The sequence below is a fragment of the Bacillus rossius genome, chromosome 18 (genome assembly GCF_032445375.1).
Source record: "Bacillus rossius redtenbacheri isolate Brsri chromosome 18, Brsri_v3, whole genome shotgun sequence".
NCBI classification, from domain to species: domain Eukaryota; kingdom Metazoa; phylum Arthropoda; class Insecta; order Phasmatodea; family Bacillidae; genus Bacillus; species Bacillus rossius.
The window spans coordinates 10,670,742-10,695,584 of NC_086345.1; the positions used below are offsets into that span (position 1 = coordinate 10,670,742).

General features: G+C 37.9%; 1 protein-coding gene across 15 annotated transcripts in view; it reads left to right on the top strand.

Moving 5' to 3' along the window:
* The window catches only part of LOC134541313 (oocyte zinc finger protein XlCOF6-like), a 258,945-nt gene that overhangs the window by 15,788 nt on the left and 218,314 nt on the right, over positions 1–24,843 (top strand). For 10 of the 15 annotated variants that reach the window (XM_063384699.1, XM_063384689.1, XM_063384711.1 and 7 more), the window contains exon 5: positions 10,350–10,506. The exons of 1 other annotated variant lie outside the window; for it this stretch is intronic. In XM_063384699.1, the coding sequence (XP_063240769.1) occupies positions 10,350–10,506 (157 nt within the window). Of the gene's footprint in view, positions 1–9,107; positions 9,811–10,349; positions 12,922–24,843 lie in introns of those variants that run through there. 4 more of the 15 variants (XM_063384690.1, XM_063384701.1, XM_063384693.1 and 1 more) reach the window with 3 other exon arrangements.

Consider the following 24,843-nt stretch of genomic DNA (forward strand, 5'->3'; position numbering starts at 1 on the left):
GACCGAAACTAAAGTTACAAGAAAACTGTCCCTAGCGATTCGGAAATAAATACGGTAGTGCCTACTATTTGTCAGATAGTAAAATAAATAACGTGATGTATTTGTAAACGTGTCACGACTGAAATAATTCCAAACAAGTTTATAAATATTTGTGTATTATTAACGCGATCAATTAGCAACAAGTATAAAGACGGCTCTGAGTACAAATTAAATAAGAGCATTTATATTTAAAAAAAAGTGCACATTGTTATGTTTAATGGTGGGAAAAAATAGATTTTGTATATTTTCTAAATAATAAATACGTACAAGTATATGTATATTCAAAGACTTGGTTTATTCTAGTCGAGCTTACCTTGGCCTTGAAGCCAAGCAGAAGTTTGATAAAAGAAAGAAAAAACGGGATTCTATTTTTAAATCCACGCACTTAGGCGGCGACTGCACGGCTGAAGAATGTGACAGGTGTCAACGGCAAGATGTCTGTCTAGTGGCGTGCGAGAGGGGTGGAGATAAGCAGACAAATAACCAAGGCGCGCTTCACGCGATCTCGCTGTAAATTCCTCAAAAAGACCTCGTTATAGCCGTGTTCTCGTTATTACCGTGTTCGCTATATCGGGATTCTCCTGTATTAATTTGTTATATTATTGTCATGCCGTGGCTAGTTATGTAGCGATGAGGCTGGCCAGACAGCTGTCACACCGGCCTGAAGAGAGGGGCGTGATGCAGGTAGCTCCCGCTGTCTCGTACTGGCATCAGTAATCTGATTAATACTGGCCTGGTGCATGCCTTGGTTAATGAAAAGCTGGGCTAGAATAGTTGCTGTGGGAAATTTCAACTATTCATTGTTAAAGCTGTTATAATTTGTTTAAACTTTTTCTTATTTTTGGAGGTTCACGCTGAATGGACAAAAGCAACTGGTTCCCTATCCTTCAATTGCAACTTAATTAGATTTCAGACATAATGACATAAGTGGGTCACCACTATATCAGCATATGGACCCTGAGTCCATCGAGGAGCTGATATCTGACCTCTTCCAACGTCATCCACTTAGGAATCCCAGGGAGCGCCGACAATCGTCCAATATTCCACCGTTTACCGCTCATGAAATTCAAGAGGGGGCGACGTCCTTAAAAACCGGGAAAAGCGCCGGTGCCAGATGGAATACCAACAAACGTTATTAAGCTAGTAGCGAACGAGTTTCCTGACATCCTCCTCGCTACAGTGAAATTCCGTTACAACGTACTTCAGAACATCGTATCTTTCAGTTCAACGTATGATTTTAAATTCCCACTCAAAACACCAATGTAAACAATGTTAAAATATTTCACTTTAACATTAAAAACGTATCATACCTTTCAATACAACGTCCATTCTTTTCCAGTTATCAGGAAAATTTTATATAATTGTTACTGTGTTTGCACAGGGGTTCTTTAATATAACTGTACATTATGATAATTTTTTTTTATTACTTTCAAGAATCGTTAACAAATATAAAACATAAACAAACACTGTCTCAACGATTCATAGAATCATAGTACAGTATAACGCGCCCTTCTTCCTCATCCATGGATCACACACTTTAGTGCACGAGACAATCTAAACAATCAATTGCTGTCTCATCCCTCTTCTCGGCAATTGTTTTTAGCTGCGCCATCTTTTAATTATGTATTTGTAGAGGACGTTTTTAAGTTTTAATTAACGCAGATATGTATATTTGCAAATAAAAATGTTAAATAAAAATTATATTTTAACTTTTATACGGAATATAAAATCCAATGATGTTAATTTATGCAGCTTACGTTTTGAACTGTTTGGTGTCACAAAATGGCCGACACGTTTTAATTGTGTTGCCATGAAGGTCCGAATGTCGCTTAGGAGAGCCATGCTCGCGCAGCGCACCAGTGGCGTAGCGTGGGTGGGGCGGAGGGGGCGGCCCGCCCCGGGCGGCAGCCCGCGGGGGCGGGTCGCCGGTGAAGCGGGTTGTGACCTGATCTATGATTCATTCATTACATGTGTCAGACACACTATAATGTTCCATTTTTATCTAAAATTTTGCGCACCAACTATTTTTTAATATTTATTTAAAAGAAAAACTGCGAAATCACTGACAGAGCTCTTTATAACGTTTGTTTGTTTACATACGAACGGCAACATCGCATCACGCCGCGCCGCCCGGCGCGCGCGAGCGAGTTGAGCGGCACTCCTTATTATGTTAATTACTCATACAAAATCTTTTGTTTCACGCGTCGGCCCGTGTCAATGCCTCTCTTTCGCACTCATTGAATTTAGTACTACGCATTGTACTGTAAAGTTTGACATTATCAAAGGTAGCAGCTGTAGCACACATGCTACAGTACTGATCTTTGTTTGTTTTAGTGCATCGTGAAGTACCGTTACGCAATCACGCTTTACTCGTATGTTTGTTTCGCGAGAGTTTCGGATACGGAACGAAAGTCATTTTGATTGTGTTTCGATATTTTAAATACTGTTGAATCTTCTAAAACTAAACATTTAGAACTTTACCCAATCTTTGAACTAGTTTTTGAAAATGAAAAGGAGTCAAAGAAAGCGGTGCGGAATTCCGCAAAAAAAAAAGGCTAAGAAAGAATCAAATGCGAAGAAGTCTCAAGGTGCATTACTGAAATATTTTAGTTCCAGTTCTGGTTCGAAAGCCACGTTAACGTCTTCGGTGGCATCCTGCAGCAGCGGAAGTGATTCCAGTGAAAGTAGGTATATGATTCCTCCATCTAGAATCATGCATGGCCTAGAATTACTCTAGTTATTTATTATTATTATTTATTTATTGTTTACAAAAGTTACAATATTTCTTACATTAGTCTCGCAAAACCTATTCACCTAGGTTTGTCTGCGAGTACGGAGTCACACTCGTTCATTAAATCTTATTTTATAATACACTTAAAATTGCTCTAATAGCTGTTTGAACATTGATTATTGTTTAAAAAGTATGGAGTATATTAACATAAATTACATTGAGTTAAGGTACATCTTTTTAAGTTTACGACTGAATTTTGTCCTGCTACTTCAATTTAAAACTTCAATAGGGGATGTTTTGTAAATCTAGTAGTAGTCTAGGAATTTTTTTTTTTGTTTTTGGATAACTTGATTATTTATGGTACCTGTCACAAAGAAAACATAATTTTTCATTTAGCTCAAAAATGGCGCCAACGATTTTTCTCAAATTTCTCGTCATTTTATCTTTTAATAACATCTATAACATGGCTTACTCAGTCAGTTTTTACCGGGAAACTCTAAAAAAGGTAGCTGCCATACAAAATCAAGTTTGTTTGTAAATTTTCCTATAAGCCCGGCAAACAGCGCCGTCACCAAAACCACTTTTGTTTTGTGATAGATAAAATACTTATTTGAAATTCTAACGTGTCCTCCGGCCAATATTCATGGGAATACATAACTTATTTTACAGGTACAAGAAGAAGACGTACCTGCCGTCGCAGTTGGAAGTAGTTCTGGTCCCACCACAGAGCAGGGTCAAGACGAAGTCGACTCATCAAAAGTACCTCAAGCATCTAGTCATAAGCCTGCATAAAAAGTGAATGTTGCCAAAGAAGACATAATTGAAATCGTGCCTTCTGCTCCTGCCGAAATCAAAGATGTGAATCTCGACGATGTAGGTTGCTGGCCTTCTCCTATGACCGACGAAGTAAGAACGCTTCTAGTACGTCGCGGATCTGACTCAGTACAGCACATTGATTCCAAATTTGCCGATGTTGTTCGCTCAGGGACTTCAACGAAAGGCGGTACCCGAAAACTAACCAAAGAGTGGTTCTACAAACCATTATCTAACGGCGAAAAGGTTCTCCGAACATGGATGGTGTACTCGCCTTTGAAGCAATCCTTGTATTGTTTTTCTTGCAAGCTGTTTGGCAATTCCGGCTCTAACTTCGCATCTGAAGAAGGATTCAACAAATGGTGGAAGCTAAATCCAAGAATAGGAGACCATGAAAATAGCCTGGGCCATGAACAGAGCTTCTTGAAATGGAAGGAGTTGGAAGTTCGCCTGAACTGTAAAGCAACCATCGATCAGAAACAACAAGAAGTTTTCGAAAGTGAGGAGAAGAAGTGAAGGGATGTACTGTACAGGTTGCTGAATATTATCCAGTTCTTAGCCAAACAGAATCTGGCCTTCAGAGGACATCGAGAAGACATTCGAGGAGATGATAGTGGCAATCGCGGGAACTTTCTGGAGTTAGTGCACCTCCTAGCTAAATACGACCCTCTTCTAATGGAACACCTGACAAAGATAAAGCTGGGAGCAAGAGTCTCAGTTTCGTATCTATCTCCAGAAACCCAGAATGAATTTATAAACTTACTGGGACAGCAAGTTCGATCCACCATCATCCGTCGTATTCAAGAAGCTAAATATTATTGCGTAATCTTCGACAGTACACCAGACATCTCCCACAATGACCAAATGAGCCAAGTTCTGCGATATGTACATATCGAAGGAGAAAAAGTCGCCGTGGTAGAATCTTTCATTGACTTCTTCGAACCAAAAGGAAAAAATGCAGAAGATCTCAGCAACGATATAATCGCGAAGATAACATCAGACGGACTGGACATACAGAATCTGAGAGGACAGGCCTATGACAATGCTGCCACAATGTCAGGGATCCACAATGGAGTTCAAGCCCGGACTAAAACACTGAATCCGAAAGCTATATTCGTTGCATGCACAAACCACTCACTAAACTTGGCTGGGGTACACACTGCTTCTGAATCAGTGGATTCCGTGACGTTTTTTGTAACTCTGGAGAAGCTGTTTGCCTTCTTTTCCGCATCAACTGTTCGATGGAACGCTTTGGTTGCCATCACAGGTCAAGCAGTAAAACGAGTCACTGAAACGCGCTGGAGCGCTAGACATGTAGCTGTCAAGATGCTTAAAAATAAGTTTGAGGTAGTTCTTGAGGTACTGGAACAATTAACAGATTCATCTGAAACTTCCAAAACAAGATCGGTAGCCAGTCTTCTCCTGACAGCCATGCAGTCATTTAACTTCCTAACTTTTCTTGGCTTTTGGGCTGCAGTGCTACCTGAAGTAGATGACGCACAGATTTACCTGCAGCAACGAGGACTAAGTGTGGATAAGTGTGCTCAGAAACTCTGCGCTTTGAAAACCCTCTTAGTGGAAAGTAGAGACCGTTTCGTGCAAGAAGCAATTGACTTTGCTAAGAATCTCTGCGAAAAACTCGGAATCGAACTCAAAACGAGAATTCGCAGGAAAAAACGCATGCATGGCGATGAATCTTCTGAAGATGCAGCTTTGTCTCACGAACAGGAAATCCGTCGAGAGATTATCGCATCATTCGACAAGATCATTCAAGAAATGACGACTCGATTCAAGCAAATTCAAGAAATATCGGACAAGTTCGGATTTTTGATGCCAGCGAAACTTTTGGACAGCAAGTTCGAGTGTGATCTTTCCCATGTATTAGAAGACATCGACAAGGACGAGTTTCAGATGGAGCGGAAGCGTCTTCAGCAGTTTGTTGTTTTTGCCTGTTCTGAATCAGAGGAAGATATAAGTGGTAAAGGACCACTGGAGCTCCTCCAGTTCATTCAAAAACTGAATCTCGGAATTTCGGTTCCAAATATAGTCATCTTGATTCGTATATAAGTATTTGACTTTGGCGATTAGTGTTGCAAGTTGTGAGAGAAGTTTTTCGAAGTTGAAGCTAATCAAAAATTACCTCAGATCTACTATGAGCTCCGCTAGACTATCAAACTTGGCTATATTGTCGATTGAACAAGAATTGGCTGCTAATATTGATTTTGACAAAGTTATTTCTGACTTCGCTGTTCATAAGGCCCGTAGAATCCGCTTGTAAAACCGCTCATCCTATTTTAACTTCAATAAAAGGTACCTCATTGCATGTGAAATTTAATTTTAATTAAGCACCTATAGAATGGGGGCGGCAAAATTGGTCTCCCGCCCCAGGCGCCGAGATGGCACGCTACGCCACTGCAGCGCACTACTAGTGCGGCACTATGGTTATCTATGGATGCGAGGTCTGTTTACGTTTGACGTGGCACGAGGCAAACAGTATTGTTGATTGAATATTTAAATCCGGATGGATGGCCAAAAAGATAAAAAGAAACGTAAGCAGTTCACTTTGAAGGAAAAGGTGGAAATTTTAAAAGAAGTTGACAAAGGCAGGAAAAATGCAGATGTGGCACGGTTGTTTGGTTTGGTGCCCACTACACTGTCAACAATAATAAAAGATCGTGATAAAATTATTAAACTGTACGAACAGTCATCTTTATCTGCTGGTCGCAAGAGACTTCGCCTAGGAGACAACAAGGACCTGGAAATTGCGCGGAACAACTGGCTGAAGGATATGAGGGCACAAAATGTTCCAGTCACAGGATACCATGTGGCAGGCTAAAGCAAAAAATGTTGCTTTTTTGATGGATATCAAAGATTATCAGGCAAGTTATGGTTGGCTTCATCGATTTCGTGAACGACATGGAATTTCATGGAATGTTGTGTCTGGGGAAGAGAAAGATGCTGATACGGCATCTGCAGAGCAGTGGAAAGTCGACAAATTTAACGGAATTCTAGAGTTCTATTCTCCTGACAATATATTTAATGCCGACGAGAGCGCATTTTTTTTTACAAACTTCTACCAAATAAAACTATGGCATACAAAGGAGAGAAGTGCACAGGTGGAAAGAAATCCAGAGAGAGGTTATCAGTACTATTCTGCTGCAATGCAACTGGAACCACCAAGTTACGTCCTTTAATCATTAGAAAATTCAAAAATCCAAGATGCTTTAAAGGTGTTGCATCACTTCCAGCTGACTACGTCAGCAATACAAAGGCACGGATGTCAAAAGATTTATTTTCTAAATGGCTAGTGGAGACCGATAAAGAAATGCAAAGGAAACACAGAAAGATCATCATTCTGGTTGACAACTGTGCAGCTCATAATGTTGATGTGCGACTTGAAAATGTAAAATTAGAATTTCTTCCTGCGAACTGCACTTCCGTGTTGCAGCCTTTAGATCAAGGCATCATCCAAAATGCAAAAGTACATTTTCGGAAGCGGCTCGTTGAGAGAATTTTGATCAACATCAGGTGCAATTTGCCCACAAATGTCAATGTCCGTCAAGCCATTCAACTTATAACAGGTGGTTGGTGGAATGTTAAGGAGGAGACAATAGCCAATTGTTGGAGGAAATCTGGCATCATAAAGGCAAGTGATGAAGACAGCAGTGATGGTTTGTCTATGGACCAGGTCTGCAAGTGATGCTGTTGCTGGTGATGACATCTCACCAGAAGTTTAGCAAGAAGTGTCAAGTACTTTGTAACTAGACAACATTTATTTTGAATACTATGTAGGTATTGATTGTAATGTCAAAACTACACCACAGTTGACTGATGCAGAAATAGTAAATGAAGGGATGCAAGCAGCAGTCAGTGAATCTTCAGAAGATGAAGAAGTTGAAGAGGAGCCTGTCACTGCAAAATAAGCCATGATGTGCTTTGAAAAACTTTCAGCATTTCTTTCAAAAACAGAAAATGTTCCCATCCATGTAATGGAATCCATGCACAATGTTGAACAGTTTGTGCAACAAACACTTACAAAACACACAAAGCAAACTAAAATTTCTCAGTTTTTCAAGAAAAAAGAATAAAATTTATTCTTGCTTAGAAGAAAGGCCAACTCTCTTGTTTGAAGTGTGTTTATGTAAAGAACTATCAAAAATCATTAAAAAAAATATGGTCATGCCTAAACTTGCATGGTATATCTTGTTTATCTGTGTTTTTTATGTTTAAGTTAACTTTTTTGTACATGCTGTATTGTACAAAGAAAAAACTTTCTCCAGTGATTTTTAAAATATTTAAGGTAAGTATTTACAGGGAATTCTATCCCAATAAATGTACATATCTGCAAAATAGTTTAACCCATTTGTCATTTTGTGTTCAACAGATATAAATTTTGTATATGTAGGCCTAGAATTTAGGAAACTGTATTAAGTTCAGTATTTTTTTTTAAAATTCTTGTTGTTTTACAAATATTTGCTTCCAAGCTAATGTAACATTTAATCCTCTACTAATTAATTTTTAAAAATTCAAAAATAGGTACTACATTTTAAAGGTAAATACACTAGAGTCCCGTTATAGCGAGGTGTCACGGTTCCGGGTTTGATCCTTGCTATAACCGTGTCCTCGCTATAACCGAATTGGACAAATTTTGGCCCCCAAAAAATAAAAATTAACCGAAAATAGCATAAAAATTGTGTTTAAACCTGTATAATTGGAAAATAACAGGTAATATTAACGAAATATTAATTTCTGTGAGCAGATGTGTGAATTCTCTTTAAAACGATACCCCATAAGTACGGATGCGATCACAGATTGCGTCAAAATAACCAGAATACCCTGCCACGCCACGTAAGTATAGCATCTTGGCCCGCGGCCGACACAGCATTGTCCTGCTATCTATTGACGCGGGCTGTCTGCTAGCGGCCATGTTGGTTCGGGATGTTGCTAACAGGTGGTGCTAGTGTAGTGCGACGATTTAATTCCTTACAAAAAAGCAGGAGTGCGGCTGCGGCAACGCACGTACGCCTCAAACGTAATAGTCGCTGGAAAACTATACTTTTTTTATTTAAAGAAACCTATCAACTTTTTTAGAAAATAAATTTGGGATTAAACTCAAACCATCACCACCCCTTTCCCGGACAGATACCACAACAACTGACCGAAACAAAAGTTACAAGAAAACTGCCCTAGCGATTCGGAAATAAATACGGTAGTGCCTACTAGAGGTGTAAAAGTAACGAAAAAATGTGTACCCGTATGTATTCGTTACTATAACAATTAGTACTCGTTACTATCGTTACGTTACTCGTTACTTCTGATACCGCATAACATGCTATGTTATGTTGCAGCAACGAATCCAGTCGTATTGCGTACGCGTACAGTGTGACGTCGCGTAAATAATAATAAATAGAATATAAACAATTAACAATATTTGATAATTAATAGTTTTTGTTAACCAAGAAACAATTAAATCTCATTAGAGCGGCTTTTTAATAATATCTCTTTTAAAATAACAACCAAAAAAACGTGAAAATACGCGATTATAAAAACAAAAACATACATATTTCTAATTTGTAAATAATACTTTCTTACGTTGTTTCTGTTCCAATCTCAAACTTTGTCTACACACGGCACAGATAACTAACGGAAGTTTGATAAAAGAAAGAAAGGATGGGATTCTATTTTTAAAGCCACGCACTTAGGTGGCGACTGCACGGCTGAAGAATGTGACAGGCGTCAACGGCAAGATGTCTAGTGGCGAGCGAGAGGGGTGGAGATAAAGCAGACAAATAACAAAAGCGCGCTTCAAGCGACCACGCCGTAAATTCCTCAAAAAGACCTCGTTATAGCCGTGTTCTCGCTATTACCGTGCTCGCTATAACGAGATTCTACTGTATATAGACTTTCAGAATAAAGTATTTTCATTACTAAGTATAAAAGTTGAGGCTTTATTGATGTACTTTATAACGAGAGTCTACTGTATTTATAATGCCTGTCTTTCCACTGGAAGTTTCAGCAAGAGATGGAAGCATCAACACCTTGTGCTAATAGATAAGGGCAAGGGACCACCAATCCTGTCATCATCATACAGACCTCTATGCATGTTGGACGTAGCTGGTAAACTGCTCGAAAATCTCCTCAAAACCCGAATAACTATCACAGGTGGGCTTGCTGACAACCAGCACGGCTTCAGGAAAGGCCGTTCAACAATAACTGCCATTGAACAGGTACTCAACATCGTGGATAAAGCCTGGACAGGCAGCCAACGAAACAGAAGAGTCTGTGTTCCTATCACATTCAACGACCGAAATACCTTCAATTCGGTTTCAGACTGAAGTAATGCGATCACGGTTTCCAGTCTGGCCGCCCTCTGCTCATGGCGAGGGTTAGAAGAGAGAGGATTGTTTTTAGTGGGTAAAAATCCCACACTACCTACTCCACCTAATTCTTTCAAATTCCCCTTCATTGGTGTCTTTTGAAGATTTTTTTAACCTCTCTCCTTTTTTGAAATAATACAAACTATATCAGCATATTGACAGTTTTGCGAGTAGTTATGTAGTGTACCAGTCATATTGGCAGATTTTCTAATAGTCTTGTAGTGTACAAATTATATTGGCAAATATTCAGTTAGACTTTTAGTGTACGACTCTTGTTGTCAGGTGTACTAGTATTCTTGTAGTGTGTAACTAATATTGACAGACATGCTAGTAGTCTTGTAGTGTAACAGTGTACTACTAATATTACTAATATCGGCTGGTGTGCTAAGTCGTCAGGTGCTGGGGTGACATGGCTGGTGGTTGTGGTGCAGTGTGAAGATAGCTGGCAGCCAGAACCCCGCAGTTCCTCTGCCAGCCAGGACTACACTCTGTGCAAGCAACAAGTGAAGGAGGAGATAACTATAGAAGAGCACCCTATAGTTGCAGGTACTTGCAATTCTCTACACCTACCAATTCATTTATTATATTTCTTTAGAAGAAGTGATGTGAAAGTAGCTATATTTCGCAGATTGAAATATAATTATGTTAAGTTAAATTAAAAACAAAAATTAGCCTTACCTCTGACACACTTGCACTGGCTGAACTGACTTCCAGTGTGGCTGAATCGAAAATCTGCAGCACAGCAATTGTGTTTTCCAGAAGTTTCCAATCAGAAGCAGATAATTCACAAGGTAGATTCAGTTCTGCCGCTGCTAAAAGAATAGCTAACTTCTGCTCATTAGGTCTTTTAAACATGTGGAGCGATGAATTCCACCTCTTTGGTTCATCTTGAACAAGTCGATGCTCTGGTACGACAACTGTTTTCTGGCACTTAATTAAAACTTAACATGGTTTTGAAGAGTGCTTGAAAAATCCAACAATTCTTCTGCATGTTGCTGTTAGATTTGCAACAGTCTTGTTGGAGAAAAAGCCATCCTTTAAAACAAGCTGAAGGGTGTGTGCAAAGCATGATACATGCTGAAATTCAGACATTTCCAGCCCTGCACTGATGTTACGAGCATTGTCTCTGACAATCGCAGTCACTTTTTCTTTTAAGCCCCACTCCTGCAAAGTTTGTGTGGTGAAACTACACAGATGTTCCTTTGTGTGGCTTATTTCATTGAATGGAATAACTTCAATGCACAAGCCTTTGGTATTGAAATCGTTATCCATATAGTGCACAGTAACACTCATGTAATCAATATTTGCTGTTGAAGTCCACATGTTTGTGGTAACACCAATGAACTCAATATCTTTCAGTTGCCCTATCACTATCTCCTTCTCAGTACAGTCAAACGTCTCTGAAACGACCACTCACAGTTACCAGGAATAGGGTCGTAATAGGTGGGGGGGGGGGGGGGGGGGGGTTGTAATAGATGTTTTCCGAAATTTTCAGTTGATTTCAACCCCGCTCCCTCCCAAACCGCTACTCGCCGTACAATGGCAGGATGCTGTCACTCACAATGCTAGACGGCTTTGCTTTAAACCCACTTCAACCTTCATGACAAGTCCGTCGCCCTACAGGCCACCTCTAAAGAAAATATGTCCAAAGACAGTTTATTTTTACTGGTTAGTTTACATGTACGATTTCTTGCTTGCCGTAGTTAAATACATTAGAACCCCGATGTCACGAACCCCAGATTAAACGAAGCAGTGATTTTACGAAGACATTCTTGGGAACCGTCAAAAAATTGGACATTTTGACCAAAATGTGAAAATCAGAAAAAAATAAAAAAAAATAAAAATTAAAGATCATTAAAAACTGTTAATTTTAACACACGGCACATTTTTGTGTCTGCTTTAATACTTCCAATAATGTTCATGTAAGAATAACAAAAAAAAATAATGGGACATATCCTTTAAAAATATGGCAGCGGTAGGTTCTGCAACTCAAGTGGGCGCACACGAAGCTCGCTTGGCTGGCTGGCGGCAGCGGCTTCATGACGCATAAGCTCACCTCCCTCCCCTCTTGTTAACATCATCCCTCCCAGACACACAAACCATCTAGTGTCCTCCCTTATAACACCCCAACTTCGCTCCCCTTTGAAAAACCTTCAGTGAGAAAATGCTCTTTTCACCCTCCCTTCTCCCGTAAAATTTGGCTTTTATGAATGGGGTACTAAAGCGGTGAGGGAGGGGTATGAGCGTTGTAAATATTTTCGGACCCTCCCTCCCAACAAACACGTCCAAAAAAAAAGTATGTCAAAATATGTCACTTTTCACACCAAGTTCGAGTTCAGTCATCTATGGCAAGGAATTTGCAAGCTTTCAAACTAAATATAATTGTATTTTAATAGCAAGGCTCCTATGAAAAGGAATATACCGAATAAAATCAAGCTACTGTCACCAAACAAAGCATTTAAAACGGCCCAATGCGTGAAAACAAGTCGAGGCGGGCGTGCATCTAGTCGGTCGCTGTGTATATCTACTCGAAAAACATAACATCTCAATTCTTAACAAGATTCCTTATAACCTACACGTATTGCCGGATTTTTTCTGCCTGATCCATACAAGTTCTTTAGCCACGTTTTGAATGAAAACAACTGGCGGGCCAGTGTTGTGCCCTGTTTTGGGGACACATAAAGATTTTATCAATTTGCTGACAGTTTTAATATATTTTTACTCTCCTTGTTAAAATGAAGCAGATAACGTGATTGTTAACAAGTACAAGCAGCATCCGAGATAGGCCGCAGCGCACGGTACGGGTAGAGGGTGAGAAAGGGCGAGAGAGCGGCCGACTACCATGTTCACACGCTGCGGCCGGAGGGTTTTTCCTGCGTTGCATTAATAGTAATTAATATTTAATGGTATTTTATTTATTAAGTCATAATACACAAAATCGGAAAAAAAAAGAAGAAGAAACCTGCATAAGTCATCAACAATAGTTCACAAATTCAAGCCAGAAAACATACCAAATCGGACTTCAAAATCTAAGCAAACATTGTCAACCAATAGTAATCAAAATCAAGAGAAATCCAGCAGGTAGTTTTGCCTTAACTGTGTACCACACTAGACACTCGCAAAAAGCTAAACGTAATCACGTTGCCACAAAAACCTTTATCTGCACCCTGCCGGCAAAGGGACGTGGAATGGGGGTTGATAAGAGCTGACAGCGGTCGACAGGAAGTGGTATCTATTTTTAGATATGCGCTGCCTACGGCAGTACAGCACTCGGCAAGAGAAACGCAGTAACACGCTACTCACCACAAGAAACTTATTTTCTGTCCGATTTACTTCGTATTTTCGGCAATTTTTTCATGGTTCCTCGAAATTGGGTTGTAATAGAGAAGTGGTCGCAATAAATGGGGTCGCAACAAAAAGGTTTTACTGTATTATACATTTCGGGTATAATCCTGTTTGCAAATGTCTTTCTACTTGGAATGTTATATCTGGGTTCCAACTTGGAAACTAACCGACAGAATCCTTTATTCTCTACAACACTGAAAGGCTGACTGTCTATGCACATCATTTCACCTATCAGTCTTGTGATCGCTGCTGCTCTGGCATCTCCAGGCTTGAATTTGCTCTTTGCATCAAACAATGCTGGAAAAGTACTTTGCACAAAGCTTGCAGATTTCTTACTTATTTTTGGTTGTGTTGGACCAGAAAGAACAGTGGAAATGGATGATGCAGAACAGGTGGTACTTATAGATGGTTCAGCAGCTGTTGAACATTCTGGTTCACACTTAGAAGTGGCTTCGGTTCCATCCACACATTCACTGGAGTCCCCCAAAGCAAGATACTTATGTTGAGTCCGAAAATGTTTTAATAGGTTGGTTGTGGTCTTTGTTGGCCCACGAGATATTTTCGTGTTACAATAAATTGCATACTGCAAATTTGTCATTGAACGGGTAGATTGTAAAATGTTTCCACACTTCAGACATGATTTTTTATTTCTAATACACCGTTTCATGTGTGTTCCTGCAAAAACAAGTTATATACATCACAGAAATACGTGTACTGTACTATCACAGAAATACGTGTACTATACTATAGAAGAAATAAACTGACCTGATATCTTGAAAAATAGTGATTGAAACCATGCTTGTTAATAGAAAAAAAAGTGAGGTTACAACATAATAGGGATGGGAAATATAGTTCTTTGGAAAGAACTAGTTCGTTCGGAACTAGTCACTTCAAAGACTAGTTCTTTAGGAACCGTTCTATTGAACTACATCGGTCGCGGACTGTATCGCGGTTTCCAATGTTTAAACAAAATATTCCATACATGACACCAACACATTCGTTACAGACTTTTTGTTTTATGGTCATTTCTTTTTCTATAAATAAAAGAGGCACACAGTAATCCGATGCTTGTAAACAATATCTCCCATTACAAATGAGCGACTATCATATATTGTTTTTCTTTCACACACTTCTTAAATTTTTGAATGTGTATTAATTTATTTTCTGCAAGTAAAGTGCTTATTTTCACATGTGTACAAAACAAAATAATAGTATAGTGTTTTCTCATCTGTGACAACCTAAGCTGATTTTTTTCGTATTAGGTAAATTTTATTATGTTTCTTTAAATTTTAGTGTAGTTTTGTAATGTGTGGTCTATGTGTAATTAAAGTTTAATTTCAGATTGTATAGGCTATCTGAAATTTAACGTAATTACACTTATTTACGTGACACGTTTTTTAATGCCAATATATTAGATAAAAATTAAGAGTTCACGATCGTCAAACGATACATCATTGCGCAAGAAAGAACGAAACGAAAATAATGACCGACAGCCTAACTACACAATTAAATAAACTTACTGTGTGAACTATCTATGTCTTTGAACTAGCTAGTTCAGTGTGTATATGTACTCCCTTTCTCTTTGGTCTTCGTAGTTCAGATCAGTACTTGGAACGTCTCTGCTTGGAACTGACGAAGCGAGACCAAATAAAGAACAAACGTAAGAGAGGGTAGAAAGCAAGAAAGAAAGACGTGGCATATTGGGTGACAGTGGTTTGTTGAGCGGGGTGGGGGGGGGGGGGTGTTTATCTTTCGCGCATGCGCAGTAAGGACCAAACAGAGTAGGATACGAGAAACACGCAAAGAACGAAAGAACGATTGTTTTTGGTAACAGCGAACTAGTAGAGGTGGGTTGTTACAGCAATTTTCGGTTTCTGTTCCAACCTGATACTGATACAGTAATGTACCTAGTTACAAGTATCTGATACGTTTGTATCAGAGCAGTAGCGGTCCAAGGAATAGAGGTGGGTTGTTACAGCAGTTACAGCAATTTTCGGTATCTGTTCCAACCTTATACTGATACAGTAATGTACCTAGTTACAAGTATCCGATATATTTGTATCAGAGCAGTAGCGGTCCCAGGATGAACTAGTCACCTAGGGATCTTTCGCGCATGCGCAGTAAGGACCAAACATAGTAGGAGAAGAGAAACACGCAAAGAACGAAAGAACGATTGTTTTTGGTAACAACGAACTAGTCACCTAGTTCGCTCGTCAGAACAGTTCCAAATGAACTGGTAGTTCGCGAACTACCCATCCCTACAACATAAAGTATTCGATAATATGGAGGCTTTCGTGTTTCATCTCATGCAGTAAGTCCTCAGCCGCGTCAAAATGTACCATCTATGTGTGAAGCAAAGAAAAAAAGTTAATTAATCAGACATACTAGTTAAATATATTATTATATTAAATAATAATACCGGGATGTATTACGTGTTTTAACCCAATTTTAACCATTTTAAAGCTTCAAACAAAAGAAATTACGATAGATAGTATGTATTGCTTTTGTTGTGTTGCACTCTCTGTTAGCTGTTTACAACGTTAAAGTATAACGAACTCGGCTAGATGAGATGATGTATTCGTAATTTGTTTCTTTTCCTTTCTTTACGTATTGTGTAATTCAACACTAAATAAGTTAAAACACGGTTATGATTCTAGAGTTTGTAAAACAAATATTTCATTTGATCCTAACGACTTTTATAATTTAATTGTATAAGCTGAAACTGCAACCAATATAAATTTGATATAACGTAGGGATGGGACGATTCCAAAATTTTTGATTCCGATACCCGATTATCGATTCCTTAAAAAATCCTTCGATTCTCGATACTCAATACTCACCTAGTTAACTTAATATTAAATAATTCTAATTATATTTGCAACATTTTTTTTTCAGCTTTCAATACATATATGATGTAGCATACATCATAAATTCATATTTATCAAATTTGAGTACACAACTAAGTTATTAACATTAACTCATATAAATGTTTACATCATTAGAAGTTAATGGTTCATATGTCAATAGGTCTAACTAATCTAAAATTTGTTTTGCAATACGGAATAAACTATAAAAAAAAATTTAAGCTTTCCTTGAGCAGTATAAATTATTTTCGTTCATACAACTTGCCTAACTTAGAGAAGGGTACAAATTAACTAAAAAATTTGTGAAATGAAACAGTAACAAAATTAAGGAACAACTAGAGAACTTGCAAATGAAAGTGTTGTACTTGATTGTGGTATTTCGGCGTTAAGTTACATTTAAGAAACACAAATTCATTCGTTGTTATTTCGGCGTTGTGGTAACGACCCAACAAAATCTATAAAACACTGACCAACTAATCATCATCGTCACACCATTCGAAAATGAATGTTTGTTTACATTTTTCCGCTTTTTGGCGCGATTTAAAATGCTTGTGCTGCCCCGTACGGCTGGGTGACGAAGTACAGAGCCTGGTACCTGGTTCGCCCGATAATCTGCTTGATACTACGACGCTGTTCCAACTACAGTGAAACCCTAATTATCCGTTTTCCAATGGACCATGAGTAAAAAACGGATAATCCAGGAAATCCTACAATGTGGGAACACACTCTAAAGTTACAAATGCACAATGTATGTACTACAGTCAAACCTCTATCTATCGTTTTTCAGGGGACCAACAAAAAAATTCAGTAGATGCGGACATTCAATAGATGTGGACTTCACTCTAAGAATTTTTTAAAAATATTACAACCTCAAAATTAGTGTCAGAAATATATCAGTTACTTATCATTAAAGTTAATCAGTTGAAAAATAAATAAAAATGGAAGTATTTTACTTAATTCAATTTACACTTGCAAAAAAAAAAAACATACGCACAATAAATTTACATGGAAATTAAAGTCTTTTTCAATATCCTGAAGTCTGAAATATGTTTACTCATGTCATCAAATGTAGAGCTGTACTGAAGAAGCCGATTTTGCCAATATTTAGTTGAATCGGCATTTCTGCCGACTTCCGATACGCTTGTTAATTTTCGGCCGATATTACTGAAAAACAAGAGAGACTGCCATAACCTAAAAATCCACGATTACCCATTTCACTTTTCGTAGTAGTACTGCATTCTTTCAGATCGCATTATTTCTTCGCAACATGTGCCAAACGTACATATAAAAATTTAACATCCTTTTTTTCAATAATGTTCTTTAATTTTAATGTCATAAATAAATACATTACCGTCACGGTAAATATACATCTCGGTTGTTACGGTAACTGTAGTGCAAATGTGGTAGCTATCGTGCTTCTGCAGTAATTATGGTATCGACAAAGAATCTTTAGTTCTTTTTATGGTAATTATCTTAGGATAACAATTGGGTTTGTACTGTAGTTATGGTACATCATCCATAATTCTTCGCAGGTTGTTGTTCATTTGTCTTTTCTTCATATTTAGTTACGTGCTCCATTACTTGGCTGCAGATTTAAGGTGATTTTTACTACTGTATACTATCGTTATTGTTTTTATGACGGTTTCTTTCTAAGATATGGTTATTTCTGCAAAATCTTTATGGTTAAACGATCATCTATTATAATTTATTGTGACGGGACCACATATTTTGTACGATCAATGCGGACAAAACGATAATTCGAACATCGGTACAAGCGGACTTTTTTAACCTTAGTTGTATGGCAATTTTGCCGGGACCGTAGAAAGTATACGATAAACACGGACAATCGATACATGCGAGTTCGATAGATAGAGGTTTGACTGTATTGCAAAAACTTTCAGTGAATCAGTTAGGTATTTCCATAAACTGACACCAGGAGCACACTGTATATACACTTTTCATGGGGACAAAGTAAAAAAGTGTAAAAAGCGGGAAAGTGTAAATAAAGGGAAAAGTAAGAAATACGTTAAAGTTAATTAAAATACAGTCGCATCCTGCAGCGTTCATAACAAATGCGGGCTACATTACACATACGCATTGCACCACAATAAAAAAATTTTAAATAAAAGGGCCGCAAATTGGACATTTACCGTCAATAGCGCGCCGTGCGCGGAGAAAGGTCATTGTACACAATCAGCTGTTATAGCGCGACGTACCCGCCGGCTGGCTCTCTCTGTTGTCTGAGCTGCGCATGCGCAGTATAACTCACTCAACGCTCCGCCCAGACTCGTGACGTTCCATCAGCAGTCAGCCAATAGATGCGAGCTTAGCGGAAAAAAATATAAGCTCCACCTCCCGTGTACCAGTTTTGTCCAGTTCTAATACCAGTTTATTGGTATACGCACCAGTTTTCTCGCTGCCGTGACGTGTTCAAGTTTACGTTCACCTTGATTTCTTGATACCAATAATTAATTATTTACGATCCCCAGATATAAATGGTTAGTTTAAAAAATATGCGTCAACTGTACAATACTTCCGAAATTATAAAATACGTTTAAAACAGTTACCAAGACTCCGCTCATTTTATCTAGTGAGGTTTATGTCTCGTACCAGTATTTCGGCTAAGTTGTGACATAAATATAGTAACAGAACGTTTATACATTCGTGAGTTTACGTTTTTCCCGAGTACATTTTAGATTGCCTCCTGCTATAATTACTCGGACTTTTACACGCCTAGGCTTAAATTATTATATGTTTAGAAATAAAAGCAACTTTTCATGTTATAAAATATGTTTATTTTGCGATTTAAAATGTTCACTGCCGACTATAAAAGTTACGTTTTTCACAATGTTTTTAGGCCTACTATCGTTGTTACGTGATGTAAATAGCGGGATGGATTAGATTTTTGAGACGTAATTCGCGTGAAAGTATTGTATTGGATTAAATGGGAATCAAACGGGACCTGAATATAGTGCAAATAACGGGAAAACGTAAATAACGGTAACGTAAATAAGGGGTTTCACTACTTCCTTAATTTTTTAAATGAACAAAATGTGCCATCCACTGGGATGTTTGATGCCCGAACTTGCTGGAACCAAGAAAACAAAACTTTCTCAAGCTCACTGTATTTCGACTGTCTTGCCATTTTCCGTTTTTTTGAAGACTGGCCGAACTGACTTGCTTGTTTCCGAATCTCATTTCTTCTAGCGAAGATAGAATTAAGAGTCGATGGAGGAATACCATAGCGCTTTGCCAAATCAACCCGTTTTCGCCTGTATTTTTTACAACGGCATTTATAATTTCTAAACGCTCTTTAATGGTTTTAACCTCTTTTGTAGGCCGATACATATCAATGAACCTTTACAAATTTCACACGTGCATTAGAGTTAAATGCGTAAAGCTAATTTACCGTAAACAAAGAAAATCTCGCGCATATACGGCCAGCCACGGAAACGCTAGGATGAACAATTTCGTCTATGTTTCTCGCAGGATTTCACTGCCGCTAAATAGAAACGTGTTTATGTTGGGCTAGTATGTACAGTATATCGACCACGGTTGTGTCGATTATCGCACAAAGCAAGAACTATCGTGCGAGCGTTAGCTTTCGTCTGTTGTTTTATCGAAGTTGGTGAACCTGTTAGCAACAGCATCATGCTCACTTTATTCGTTTTCTTTTAGTAATGGCCGCCATATGTAAATATTGGTATTGCGTGTCGTGTAGACACGCGTAAACTGGAATATTTCTCGGGAATTTGAATGTGAAATCGGTAAAAAGCCTGTAAAGTTCAACCCGTTAAACCGGGTTAAAAAATATTCGTAAACGATGGAAACTGGATTTTTTTAACATTGTTCTTGCGGGATTTTTTCGGGACCACGGACATTGAACAATAAAACCGGGAAATTCTACAATACGGGAACGAATAAACGAGGTTTCACTGAATATGCCAGCGCCCCCGGCTAACGTGGTATGGCCACTCACGTAAGGCTGTTCCAAACACCGTTCGCCCAATCATCTGCTTGCTTTTGTATTTATTTGGTGTCGCTGTTCCAAGCTGACGTCAGTGCCCCGAGCGGTGTTCGTAGGCTTTAAAACTTTGCCTGTTTGTTATATCTATCCAAACATTATGCCGGAAAAAAAACGCCGTAGTTTTGCGTATTTTAACAGTATATTTTTGGGTTTAACATTATAACGTGAGCGTGTGTAAGCTTTTGTTTGCTTTAGTGCATTTATGATTAATGTTCAATGGCGGCCATGTTGCGGTGTTTGTTTACCAGTGACGAGACAAGTCTTTTACCCAGTATTTAAATTTCCCGTAAAAACATTGCGATTTCACGTTTTAATACTAAATTTCGTGGAAAAACGCTGTGTTGTGGCGATTTCGCGTAAAAACTGTATTTTACGGTGATTTCACGTTTATCGTCGTTTAATCGCGATCGCGAAAAGAACAGGCCCCTACTAATACACAGTGATAATTTATATATAAATAATTTTTGTACTTTGACTTGTGTATAACATCGACCCAAGTTTTAGATATTGTTTATTTGGGGAAATATGACTGTTATATATGCGTCTAGTCAGTCATAACCCCACTCAAAGAGTCGTTAAATAATTGTATGTGACAGATTTGCAATGTTGTGAAATGATTTTTTTTTTGCTACATGCGGGAATCGACTTTTATCATCGATTCTCGATTATTTAAGTAGAATCTGTAGGTATCGATGAAATTGGGAATTGGTTTTCCCATCCCTAGATATAAGATAACTATTACGTAATTTACCGAATTTTAAAATCAAAGTGCAAGGTGAGTTACGTAAATATTGTGACAATATTCTGGCCGAAAAATACGGTAATTTTAGCAGGAATCGCTGGTTTGATTCAGGATTTTTTTTTCTAAATTATTGAGAGTGCTTAGTACCATACTAAATACAATACGATTCCTTGAAACTTGGCGGAAGACTCGACGGTTCCGATTCCTGGCAGAATCGGTGGAATCGAAGCACCGAAGAATCAACACGCCCAAATAAACAAAGTTAAATCTACGATCGTAAATCTCTAGAAGTGCTTATTAACCTACAGCTTTTAAATTACCTTAAACTAAACTTAAATGACTTAAATTAACCTATCATATATTCAAATTAAAACTAAACAAAAACTTAAAGCTACTGGCTTAAAATTACACTCTTAATACTAAGTCACTCCAACTGTCAAACTCGACTAACAAAACATGTACTGATTACATTAGGATGCTAAAAATGTCCTTCCAGAGTAAGCCCATACCTACCAGCTTGTTACCAGTGAGCCTATATGAAGTTACATCTGAGATCACAACTTATTACTAGAGACATGCAAAAGGTGTGTTTATTTTGTGATGAAAAGTGGTGTCATTTTCCCTTAAAATCGGTGTTATTATTTATTTTTTATTTTTACAATTTCAAGTGTAAGAAATATGAAGAGAACATTGTAATATAATTGCACCATCAATTGAAACATTATAAATTAAAATTACACAAATATAGATTAAAAAGACACAAGTTTAAGAATTCAGATTCTAAATTAAGTCAACCCAATAATTTCAGAACCAAAGTACTTTGACACAACATTTAACTTTCAAATGAAAAAATAGCCATTGTAGCTCAATTTTCTTGTTTCAAATTAAGAGTTCTCTTGTCAGTGAGAACATTATTGTATTGTAACAAGAAGTGTTCCGAATCAACGTTTGCACACAACATCCACACTGCTTCCAGGCACTTGTCAGAAAATTCAGGTTGTGAAAGTTTTAAAACTTGAAGTGCCTTCACTACATCCACACTGCTTTCCTTCATTTGTTTCTCAACTATCTGTTTTAACTCTCCAAAACCGGTGATCAGCTACTGGCGGTCCATTTCTTTCAGAGTAGAAACTTTACACAACTTAGCAAGCAAAATAGGGCTCATGTCCGTAATCAAAATATTTTTTGGATTAAAGACAGTCAGTGTTTCAAAGTCAAGTCTGCTTGGATCTGTAGCCATCAAGCTGGTAAGCTTCACCAGAGATTTTGTAGACACTTGCACTACACTTATTTTCACAGCAGCTGCTTTCGTGGTGTTCATGTGGTCCAAAACTTGTTTTGTTTCGTCAAAAAAATGCACTCCTTCATGTTTCCAAAGTTGCGCTGCACCTTGGTAAGCTCACTATGCAAAATATGAGCGTTTGGATAGCTCCAGTCTTCTAGCCTCGTTTTAATGTATTTTCGGATTTAAAAAAAAATTTTAACACATATCGCCCAACTACGTATTTACCCTCGCATATAATCCACTATCACGAAATTCTCGCTCACGAAGTTTGGTGATTGCTTGAGGTTTCGGCATATTTTACACTTTCAAACCTATGCTGAGAAATATGAAGACGTTTTCTATCACAAACTACAGTTTTTATAAAATAGTTGCACTTTATACAACATTTTTAAACAAAAATTATCATTCTTAAACATAAAACGTAATTGTTAAGTTTGTTTACTGTAAGAATACAAAATTAAAACAGTTTGCACAGTCCATAGTACATGCAAGATGAAGGCTGTATCCGAATACATAGGGATGCGTCCTTAGCACACACATCCCTACATCCCTTAGCAAATGCAGCCACAATGTAGAGGACGCATTTCTAATGGATGGATAGTATCCGAATACTTTTACTACTAGCACCACCTGTTGACTGTCAGTCGTACTAATGTTCACGCAGCCATTTTGTGTAGGGATATCTACGAATATTCAGCAAAACGTAAATAATAAATACCTACCAATTAAAAAAATAATGTAACGTGTATGTTATATATTTTAGCGATCCAAATAAAATACATTTTATAAATTGTAAACTTTAAAAATACTTATGAGTTTTGAATTATCCTTTAAGTTTAAATTCGTATTTTTATTATATTTATTAACGTCTTCATTTGTCTCTGTTTAAGTTATCACTTTCGCTTATAATGTTTTAAACAAATATTTTGCTGAAAATCTGAAGTAATATTATACACAAACAAAATAAAACCCAATTCCGAAGCTAATGGATGTAGGGACGCGTTAGTGGATGCGAGTGTCGCATCCCTAGAAATCTCGAATTAGTGGATGCGTGAAGGGATGCATCGGCATCCCTTGTGAGAATTCGGATTCAACACAAAGATGGCCGCGTCCACTACGATGCACTTTTAGTGGATCCCTTAGCTAAGGGATCCATTAGGCCAGTATTCGGATACAGCCGAACAGTTGTGCATAATTTATAATTTGCTTCGCGACACAAGCGCTGTAACGCACAAAATATCCATCAAAATGGCCGTACATTACTCTTTGACTCTGTAAACGTGCCTTCGAGACATGAGCGTTTAGTGCACGAGTGCTGTTCGCCAAGAACGCGTCGTATCAAATAAATAATGAAACGTAAACATTGGCAAGTGTAGTCTTTACGTTGATGGTGTTATCAGTGGTGACAACGGCTATTTATTTACTTTTTTTTAAGTTACCAAATGGCGGGAAAGTATGGTTATTCGTGGTAAACAAACGATTTCGCAAAAAAAAATCGCGGTATCAGAAATTATGTAAAAGTGAGGTTATTCGTGTTAAACTTACGAATTTCGCGTAAAAATTCGTTTTATCGTAAATGCGAAATTTGCATGTCCCTACTTATTACCTTAGGCCGCGCTGGCCCAAGTGAGCCCCGAGCTCACTCACAGGAATGTGCGTTGTGGCCACCCACACCCAGACTGGCTCAGATGGCAGGGCGAATGTCATAAAGCAGTGTGGCTGTGTGGTGGAAACTAAAACACAATTTGGTTTTTCAAACAAAAACCACACAGTTGTTAGTTTTGTTCAGGGGAAAATAAAAGTAAATATGCTATATGATAAATTGAATTATTTATGCTACATCACTTGAAAACATTCTAAATTTAGCCATTAAAAGTCTAAATTTAGTTGACGGGTCTCCACAGGGAAATTAGGAATCTCAGGATAATCACTAAGTTATTTCACAGGTATCTACTTTGACTTTATGAATCTCTAAAAAGTTTAGATATGCTCTAGAAGTTAATAAATATTATCATAAGTAAGAAAGTGTGCAGGGGATATTTTAATTCCTAACCACACAGTTTCAGTTCATGGTAAATCATATTTCTCAATTGGTTGAACTTATAAATATTTGTGTTTATTCACTGCAATTAAAACATCTCCTCTTTCTTTTTTAAAGTGAGTTGAGCCTTCATTGTTGTTTTTTTTTATCAAGCAGCAGTTGGTAAAACTGCACCGGAAGCGGGAACAGTAGTGTACTGTTATGTTTACATGATGTAAAAGCGTTGTGTAGTAAAAAGATGCAATGTTATATCCAGTCTATCCTTATGAAAATCTAACAGGTTATGGGCCCAGGACATGCACAAAAATGGGCATAAATCGGGAATAATGTTTTGTGAATACAAGTGAAGAAACTCACAGTGGCATGTGACGCACGAGATCGTTAATCGTGAACATGCGGGAGTGCGGTTATGTACAACATGTTTGCGCGAAAAACTAATACAAATACAGTTATTATTTACACCAGTGTTCTGTAGTTTGTCTCTCTTTGGCATATATATAGCATACGTTTGTTGCATCATGATGCATCGAAATAGTTTGCAAACTCGCAGCGGAAATATGCCGATTGTAAACAAACTAA